The 10,558-nt window shown below is 40.8% G+C and overlaps 1 protein-coding gene across 3 annotated transcripts in view; it reads right to left on the bottom strand.

Annotated features, from left to right (window-relative positions):
* Positions 1 to 1,831: 1,831 nt before the first annotated feature.
* The window catches only part of ELK1 (ETS transcription factor ELK1), a 52,415-nt gene continuing 43,688 nt past the window's right edge, over positions 1,832 to 10,558 (bottom strand). For all 3 annotated transcript variants that reach the window (XM_077475442.1, XM_077475451.1, XM_077475432.1), the window contains one exon: positions 1,832 to 9,190. In XM_077475442.1, the coding sequence (XP_077331568.1) occupies positions 9,092 to 9,190 (99 nt within the window). In that variant the 3' untranslated portion in view covers positions 1,832 to 9,091. The remainder of the gene's footprint in view (positions 9,191 to 10,558) is intronic.

Raw genomic sequence — 10,558 nt, 5'->3', positions numbered from 1 at the left:
CTTGGAGACTCCAGCAGCAGACTACAGTAGAACATTACATAGCCAGCCGAAGAAAACGCTGGAAAAACCAACTTGTGATCCCGTTAAAACAAAACCGGTACGGGCCACACTACTTAGGAAAAGTTTTTTTTCCCCAGAAGCCCTTTCAAGGACAAGACGCCCTTGTGATTAAGAAAAAGGCCTTAGGAATATAGAGGGGGAGCCTCAGGTGTCACACGCTCCAAGAAATAAAACACAAAAACAAAAAGTTACCCTGAAAAGTCAATAGAGAATAGGTGTTCCTAGGCTCCCCCTCTGTCTGGCATCTGTGGAACATTCCTGAGGAGATCTTTGGAATAGGTGACCTCAATCACCAAGAGGGAATGTGATACTCTTCCGTGATTGGCTAAAGAAAGGGGAGGAGGGTTACACAACAAATATTAGATTATATACATACACAAAGTACAGAGTAGCATAGTAGTAGGAACTACGTTCTGCAAAACAGATAAAAAGGATTGTAAAAGGAGGCATTTATAGCAACTGTAGGGATTTGTGGTTGCCAACCAATCGTAAACTAACCTACAAATAAAGCCAAACTATACAATGATCATTACAAATATTAATAAAGTGACACATTCAATAAAACCCATCATGACTCAACCTGGTATAGGACTTTCTCTGGAAAGTGTGTACAACCAGATTGTATTATTATTCTCATTTATATTTCAGTTTTTCAAATTACCTGCCGGCTTGTCACATTCCTCAGAAACTTCAATAGCAAGATTTCCCCTGTATTGGTCATGTTTTTGTCGTCTTCCACAACATCCTAAAGAGGGCCACAGACTTACCATGAAGGTCACTATATGATCCTTTTTGCCAAATTGGAAAATGGTCATATTGTGTCTATGGCCAGCTAAGGGCTAGTGTACACAGGCTTTTGAAATCAACATAAATTTGATATATATTTGTGCTGTGCTTTTATTTCTCCATATGAGCCAATGTGAATCCATGTAAAAATGGGTTAAAAAACTAAAAAGGGCAAGGGCATTGAGCAAAGTATTCAACACTGAGGGAATGTGTTCCGGCAGCTTGACAGAACCAAGGGTTTCAGTAAGGATATCTTGCCGCTGAAGTAGCAGGGTGACGTAAGGAGGCAGTGCGTGATTCAGCTTGCTAGTAAGAACACAGAACTGAAATATCGCTTTTGGGGGGAGATGACCTTTAACAAAGGACCTAATTTCATAAAAAGGCAGGAAACCATTTCACAAATGTGTAGATAACCAGTTAACAGTTTTAGCTATTTTCCTTACAACAGAAAAGCAGACAGAATGTAAAGTCAAACGCTTGGCACCCTCAGGCACTACCGGGTGAATCACAATCTGCCAAAGGCAGTTATAATGTAGAAAGAGCAGTAAACCATAGCAACCAATCTGATTTTAAAACGCATAAAGTGGTTGTAAACCTCCATAATGAAATATAAACAAAGCATATCGCTCTATAGTGTGCACTTGTCTCAATTAAGAGCATATAGGCCTGGTTCACACCTATGCATTTTTTTCAGTGCATTTTCAGTTTTGCAGAAACACACTACGGTCCATTTAACATGGTTTCCTATGGGTCACGTTCACATCTGTGCATTTTATGGAAAGGCCAGGGACCAGCAGGTTGTGTTTTTGGTTCCATAGACTTCAATGGATCAAAAACATGTATTGAAAAACTCAAAATGCACCTGGAATATGCATCAACTGCAACCTGCATAGGTGTTAAAAGACCTAAGGCTGGATTCACACCTATGCATTTTTTGTGCTTTTTGCATTTTGCAGATTTGCACTACAGAATGTGTTAAATGGACTGTAGTGCAAATCTGCAAAATGCAAAAAACACTAAAACTGCATAGGCGTGAATCCAGCCTAAGTGTCATTTCTGTCTGCTGCCAGCATGAATCATTTCTGACAATTTTTCCTGATACCAAGAGACAATTAGTGAAAGGGGAGGGACCTCCAGCTGATTGACAGCCTCAGCTCTGGTACTCTGTGCTGTGTGAAGGGGGGGGGGGGGGTGTCTCTTCCCTCCAATCAGCTCTCAGTGCTCTCCTCACTGAGCCCTGCAGAGTGTAACTCTCCAGCTCTTCACCACTGGCAGCTCAGGCAAGCTATATCAATTCTGAACTTTGAATAAATGTAGTGAATAGAAGACTGCAAATAAACAGGTATAACTTATGTAGGAGGATTTGTTTCATCTATGTGCATCACCTGAGGTCAGTCACTTTACTGGGTATATGTAAGGGTTTACAACCACTTAATGTCAGCTGGTTTCTAAACTGGTGGCTATAGGTTTTGGCACTTTTGACACACAAATTGCTGTTTGCGGAATAAGCCTACCCAAGCTTGCACTCACCCTCTTCATTCCCTCATTCTTAAACAGCCTAGATCAGTGATGGCGAACCTTGGCACCCCAGATGTTTTGGAACTACATTCCCCATGATGCTCAGCTACACTGCAGAGTGCATGAGCATCATGGGAAATGTAGTTCCAAAACATCTGGGGTGCCAAGGTTTGCCATAACTGGCCTAGATCATGCAGAGATATCTATACATGGACCACAGCAAATAAAGCGTTGCTTTAAATCTTCTTATTTATGGCACCTTACAGAGGAGGAGTAGCCACAAACAGCACCTAAAAATTAAATCTACCTTTAGCTGTCAATTGGCATGGAAAAAAGACTGAAAATTATATCAAATTATAAAGTGGTTATGCTACTTGGCCATTTTAAATGAAAACAGGTTAAAAAAAAAGTCTCCTCGCGCTCAGATAAAATCAGATGACCTTAGCAAGCAATCAGACTCCAGCTGTTTTAAGTTGGAAAGATAATGAAAGGAAACCCCAGAATGATTGCTACAAGCAACATCTCCACTTTTCTCCTACCTTGATGTTATATAGTTCTGTGTCCATTTATAATGGCTAAAACAAATTCACTGCACCGGTAATGCCTTCAAACTGGTAGCACTTTTACAGTTTACGTGACAAGAGGCAGAAATCCTTCTGTATTGGACAAAACATGCCCAGATAAGGATAAAGTATGCTAAATCTGCTCATCGCTCATGTCTACACTGATGAAAATAAAGGCAATATGCAGGAATACTGATGCAGTCAGGCTGATCACATGCTGACTTAGTAAGGTAGCACAAAGTGCATGGGTTATGTGCAAAGGCCAATTCCAAAGCAACCAACTGCATTTCAGATTACTGTTCTCAGAGAGGACATGGTGAAGATTGGTTGGTTGGTATGCATTACACATTGCCTCGTATAATGCTAAATGCCTTGGTGGAATTCCAGCCAAATATTTTTTTTCTATTTGCATAGGACAGTGATGGCGAACCTTGGCACCCAAGATGTTTTGGAATTACATTTCCCATGATGCTCATGCACTCTGCAGTATAGTTGAGCATCATGGGAAATAATAGTTCCAAAACATCTGGGGTGCCAAGATTCGCCATCGCTGGCATAGGATATGGGAGGGGTTAGAACCTCTGTCAGTTTTTTTTTTTTTTTTGCTCTGCCCCTGTTCTGGGAAATTTATCCTCGTTTCCTGTCTTGGTGGTCATGAAGTGAAGAGGAAAAAATTCTAATGCCGTGTATACACAACCAGACTTTGAAGGACTGAATTCCGTCTGACTTTTCGACTGACTTTTGAAGGACTTCCGTCAAATCTGACTTGTCTACACAGAATCACACCAAAGTCCGACGGATTTGACCGTGATGATGTACGACCGGACTAGAATAAGGAAATTCATAGCCAGTAGCCAATAGCTGCCCTAGCGTTGGTTTTCGTCCGTCGGACTAGCATACAGACGAATGGACTTTTCGACCGGACTCAAGTCCGTTGGAAAGATTTGAAACGTGTTCTAAATCTAAAGACTGTCTGATTCTTAGACAGCAAAGGTCCGATGAAGTCCACACACGGTCGAATTGTCCGACCGATTTTTTCCATCTGATATTTTCTGACGAAAAGTCCGGTTGTGTGTACACGGCATCACAGGGACACAGAGAGCATTAAAAATCTGGTAAAAGGTTCCAGCTTTTCTTTATTCTACTAAAGAAAGTGATTTCCTCTTGATGCATGCCCATTGGGGAGATTCCCCTCCACTTCCTTCTTGTGCCAAAAGAGAAGCTGGACATAAGCCTATGCAGTAGAACAAGGCAAAGTTCCCATGTGCAACGTACAACTGGATTGCTCCTTTACCTGATCTGACAACAGTAGGCATAGGGCTGATTAGTTGCTATGAACCAAGTGACTGCTGTTGTGGCAATTGCCCTTTTTGCTGTATATTAAATAGGTTTCAAAGTTTGTGTTGGGAAAGTGGCTCTTCTATTAACATCACAGATTTTCCCCTTCACACTACGCTGCATTTTCCCATGATTTTTTGAGTATCTTTAAGCCTAGCTTCACATTGATGTGATTTGGCATGCGATATAACATATCAAATCGCATACCAAATCGGCGGTAATTGCCGGCAATGGCACCGTTTGAACCGGTGCGATGCCGCACCAATTCCCAAAAGTAGTTTTTGTACTACTTTTGGTGACTTTGGGGTGCGATTTGTATAGACCTCTGTGCAGGAACCCACACAGATGTCGCTGAAATCGCCTCCGAAGTCGGGCTGACATGCGGGAATGAAATTGTCAGCTGAGCTCTCACGATTCCAATCCTACTGTCAGTGTGAACCTGGGCTAATAGTAAAAAGCACTGACATAAAAAAGCTAGACTGACCAAAAATAGATAAATAAATGTAAGAAGTGAAATATTGCTGGAAAAGATATATATATAAATAATAATAATAGTATTCCAAAAAGTGTAGGTGCTGCACCAATAAGATTGTTCCTTTCATTTTCTAACCTGCATTACAGAGATGACAGCTGGAACCTGATTGGATGTTATAAGAAACAGACGATTTCTTGGATTTTCTCAGATGCTTCATTACTCTGTCTTTGGCATCACTCAAATGGGTGATAAAATAACTAAGACAGCTGGTCAATGAGGCAGCTAGAGGAAATATGACTATATTTTCCACAGCAAACAATAAGGCTTGGTTCACATATGTCAGGCCGCGGTTTCAGAATGTTTTTTAAAAGGAGTCCGGTGCCATTTTGTTCATCAATTCAGGTGTGAATTTTTAATTGAAATCGCTCATTAATCGGACTGAAAAACACACAGGACTCTTTAAAAACGGACCACGGCTGCCCTGGACATGTGTGAACCGGCTTCAATGAAAGCTGTCTGGTTCACGTTATGCGAATCAGATGAAGTTCAAAACGCCTCCAATTCGCATATACTGTATGTGAACCGAGCCTTAAGGCAAAGTCCACCCAAGATAGATCCTTTAGCTTAGGCTGGATATAATTTGAAGTGGTATTAAACCCAAAAACAAAAATAATATATTGCAGCTTACCTATTCTTAGATGCCTTTATTTTCACCTGGTCTGTTATTGTTCAGCTTCCTTTTACTGAACCTGTCCATCAAATGTGGCACTTAGAGGCTTGAGACAAACCATTAAACAATGACATGGGTGCTTACAATGGTGAGCTCTTATTTATTTATATAAAAACTTTATTCCAAAAGAAAAAGAAAAAAAAACAGTTATGCCCTGTACACGCGGTCAAACTTTCCAACGGAAAATGTGCGATCGGATCTTGTTGTCAGAAAATCCGATCGTGTCTGGGCTCCATCTGACTTTTTCCGTCTGAATTTCCGAAACACAAAGTTTGACAACAAAATCAGATCGTTTCAATTCCGATCGTGTGTAGACAATTCCAATGGACAAAGTGCAATGCATGCTCAAAATAAATTAAGAGACAAAAGCTATTGGCTACTGCCCTCTTTATAGTTCCGACGTATGTGTTCTACATCACCGCATTCAGAACGATTGGATTTTCCAACAATTTTGTTCGACCGCAAGACAAGTTTGGGACAAAATCCGTCAGGAAAAAATCTGAGGGATTTTGTCGTCGGAATGTCCTACCGTGTGTACAGGGCATTACTGTAAATGCAAAAAAAGAAATGTATGGGCAGCTTTTTTTGGCAATACTTCTCTTGTGGGTCACAGGAGTGCATTTACTTTTGCTCTCCTGTGATCCACAATCAGCTGATAGCAGGCTATTGCCTGCTATCAATTGCCAGGGAAAAGCCACTCCAGACTTTGGAAGGATTTTCACAATATTGTTGGAATCCACACAGCTGCCTGATTGACAGTTGGTTCTGCCTCTCAGTGCGCAGCTGAAAGCTGGAGCCAGCTGCGCCCGCCCCCTTCACTGGAGCACCGGGCAGGGGAGCTGCTCTCTGCTCCGAGTAGACTGAGAACTGTGTGATCAGCAGCTCAGTTCTCGGGCTTTGAGCTGACGTGGGACAGCTGCAGCATTGCAGTGATACTGCAGCATAAATGTTCTATGGAGCATACACGCGGTCGGACTTTCCGACAACAAGCTCACATCCAACATTTGTTGTCGCAAAATCCTATCGTGTGTACAGGGCATAACACTACCTTCCCACTAGACTGACAATGATGTTGTCCAAAGGTGTCTTAGTTGTTCCTCCAGGGGAGTGGAGACACCTGTAAGACAAAGTGTGTTACTGACCAGATCGCCAAGTACAAATTGAGGAAAAAAAGAGAAACAGATTGCAGCCACCACATTTAAGAACTAAAGGCAAAACTTTTTTTTTTTCATTTTGGAAAGAGCAAGCTAAGGTTATAACCCCTGTCAGATTTTTTTTTTAAGCCATCTTTGTCCCGTCGTGGAGATTTCCCTTCACTTCCTGCCCCATAGCCAAACAGGAAGTGAGAGGAAATCCCTGCAAATTATGGGAATTTCTTCGGGACCCCCTGGTCACCAGAACTAGTGTCCCCATTAGAAGATTTTTTCTCTATTACCTTTCTGGGGACAACCCAAAATTTGGGATTTTCTTTTACTTTCAGTGAAAATGGTAAACAGAACAAATAGAGAGGGTGAATCTCCTTAACGGGGTACAGAACACAATAAAAAATGACAAGCGGACTAATCCATCTCCACTTTGTCCAAAACTTTAAAAAAGTTGTGCCTTTATAATTTAAGACTAGGTAAGCTGCAACATATTGAATTTTGTTTTTTGGGTTTAACAAAATGTTCAGTTACCTCCTGACCCAACTTTTTGTTGCAGCTATTATAAGGGTCCTTCTCTCTCTCACTTCCCTTTAGAACATCCTCTGAGTTTCTTACAAAAATGGTGTTTCCGAAGAAATATAATAAAGCGGGAGGTGACTAAACAAAGTAGCACTCATCCAGTTTGGGTGCTATAGTGGAAACCACAGGACTCTAAAGCTCGGAAAAGCAGAGCTTGGAACTATAATGGGGAGATATCTTAAAGAAAATAAAAAAATGGATGATTCATCTCACCAGCATCTACCAAATACTGAAATATCTGCATTGGGTGGGCTATCCCAACTTTTTTTTCAGGGCTTTAGCAATATCTACACATGACAGCTAAAAAAAAGTGCATGAAAGAACCTACTCTTTACGTGCCCTACAGAGAGGGACAAATGACACCGTAAAAGGCGGTGCAGAGACAGTTAAACATTTCAGTAGAAAAGAAAAAAAAAAACATGGTTGGTAACACAAAGTCTAAATTTAGTCTTTTTTTTTTGCAGCTAAATCTTTTGCTGCTTGACAAGATGAGGTGACAAATTGTAATGTGTGATAGGCTCAGTGTTCCAGGATCTTGTTACATATGTAACATAGATTTCACACCCCAAGAAAAAAAGATTGGTCTTCCTAGCAAAAATCACACCCAGGAAAACACCAGTAGGTCATCTGTGCTAAGTAATAAATAAACATTTTCATATATCAAAGAAGATGTCACGTCTCCCATGAAGTAGATCAAACCTTGCCTATTTTGGAGGAAAGCAACATTACTAGAACTACGTGGCATTCATCTTTTTTTTCAAGTTCGTTCTTTCAGCCATCTTGTATCCAGACAGAAGGCCCCTTTTGTATTTGCCAACTTTATTATTCACTCAAGCCTTGAACATTTCCTCAAAGATTCCCTCACGTTCTTTTTTTGAGTGTCTTTCTTTTGGTTTCTATGTAACCAGTGAAAGTCATCCCTTTTTCGATCTTTTGCAGATTTAGGCTCGCCGTCCCATATGAAAACATTTTTTTTTTAAAAAGACCGGCATTATTTGGAATAAATTTTTCCCTAAACTTCATCTTTTTCTTTGTTCTTCATCTCAGCAGACAATGGATATTAAGATTTCTAACCCCCTTCTATGCTGGGAACAGGCTCACTTTTATTAGTCTTTTAAAATCTGAACCTGTTATTTTGTGCTGCTCATGGAAAGCAAAAGTTGAGGAAAAGTCTTATAAAAGTTTTCGGTGAGTATAATGGAGGCTCTGTAAGTTTGGTTTAACAAAATAATTTTTCAATCTGCATCTTGCAAAGCTGAGCACATTGTACATCCAGTGTTTTTTTGTGGCCTTCAAACAATATTTCTTGAGGGAGAAGTTCCTAGGTGTTGGTGTATGGTTCCTCAACCACCACACAAAAAAATAAAAATAAAAACCTCTCGACCTGAAAAACCAGTGATCACCTTTGTGTCACAAAAACATATTTCATCTCTTGACCTAGACTCACATTCCTGTTTTGTTCACAAATACATGATTTGCAATATTACTGTGCTCTTGAACAACATCTGTTGTTTGTCACTGTGATCTCCCACGCATACGTACTGGATCTATACTTGCTTCACAGACCTCCGTATACGTAAACCTTTTCTTGGTCAACACGTTTGGGAGTGCACGGACATCTGTGGTCCTCAGACGAGCTCATACGTAAGGTCTTCCTCTTTTGTGTAACTTGATGCATTCAAGATTACATCATGGATGACGTAGAGCCATCTACCAAGGGGAAAGGCAGAGTGTGTCCGAGCAGGTGTTACAACACAAAAATTACATCTCTTTCAACAGATAACGCAGACAAAAAGCTATCATAGATCCCAAGGCAGGCCGCATGGGTGTTGGTGCGTTAAGAGATAAAACATTGTGTATTTAAAAAGTCTTAAGAGGTCACAGCTCTATGAGTTCCTTATGGCTTCTGAGGTCCAGGAGATAGCACAACAGGGGTGGACAGCCCATCAACACTGAGAGTTGGAACATGGATCTGGCTGTTTCCATTGGCTGGGAACTGAAATTCAAGAGAGATTTTCGGTTATGCTACTTAATACATATGAAATATGCAATTTCTATCCTTTCACAAAGCCCAAATGACATTCCTCCCTGCAGGAGACAGAAACACTAGTTCCCTTGTTTGCTTCATAGCTATTTCATGGATTGAGATACTATGTCCATACTGTACAAATGCCTAAGGGCCAACACAAAACCTCACAGAGGCACCCTTTTCCCACTCTGTCAAAACAAAAAAAACAATTCAGAGTTCCTTTAAAGTAGACCTGAAGGGATAAAGTAGGGTATAGTAAAACCCCTAACTGTTTTCTTCTTCTTTATTTATTACATTTTTTTACTCTTTCACAACAGGAAGTAAGAGAGAATCTCTCCAAAATGAGGGGAAATTCCCTCTATACCAGTTGTCAATAGAACAGAATTCCTCATTGGAAAATTCTCCCTCATCTCATGTTCTACTTTTTGTCTCAGGGACAATGGTCACCAAGACAAATAGAGAGGAGAGGGTTTTGGCTTTAAGCTACCTTAACCCCTGCAAACAGGCCCAACAATGCTTACATGCTAGAACCCTAGTGGGGGTTCCTAGCAGTTATCTGTGGGAGGCAGTCTCATTGAAAGCGATAAGGGGCTGCCAGCTCGTTCGTAATTGCTCATACCTGCTAGTGATTGGCGCTGGAATCAAACAGTCTACAGGTGATAACTGCATGATTGCTTTCAATGGGGCTGCCTCCCGCAACTAATCACCCCTGCTGGGGTTTTACAAATGTAATCGTTATCAGACTCATTTGCAGGTGTAAGGCCGGGTTCACACAACAAACGCTCTGACATTGGGAGCTCATGTCGCATGATGTGTGAAAATCAATGTTTCTCTATGGGAGCCGTCTTAACTGGTCTGACACAAGTCGGTCCAACTTTGAAAATTCTCCCTGTACTACTTTGGTCCGACTTTGATCCTAATTCAGCCCATTGACTATCATTGAAGTAGGATCAATGTTGGATCATTGTCCTAAACATCTGACTTTGGCATCCAAAATTGTGTTATTTCCTGCCCCCTGCTGTAGCCTCTCCCATTGTGTGTTAGTTTTGATTGGTCAAAGGAGAAGTTGTACTATCTGAAAAGTCGGATTGAAGTAGTATCCTGTTCATGAAAGTCAGATGGATGTAGGACCAATGTAAGACAATGTAGGACTGATGTCGCAGAGCAAAGTAGGATGAAAGTCGTACTATTGTCATGTAGTATAATGTGAACCTGGGCTTAAAAACACAAAGGATACCTTTCCCAAAAAAATAATAAATGCACATTTTTTGCAGGTAAAAAAAATATACATCTATTATTTTTTTGGTTAGGACTCTCGAAAGCATTGCACCCATG

This window comes from Lithobates pipiens, unplaced genomic scaffold (genome assembly GCF_037356315.1).
Source record: "Lithobates pipiens isolate NorthernLeopardFrog02 unplaced genomic scaffold, aLitPip1_a1.2 Scaffold_1, whole genome shotgun sequence".
Taxonomy (NCBI): Eukaryota; Metazoa; Chordata; class Amphibia; order Anura; family Ranidae; genus Lithobates; species Lithobates pipiens.
This window is presented reverse-complemented; position numbering and strand designations above follow the sequence as displayed.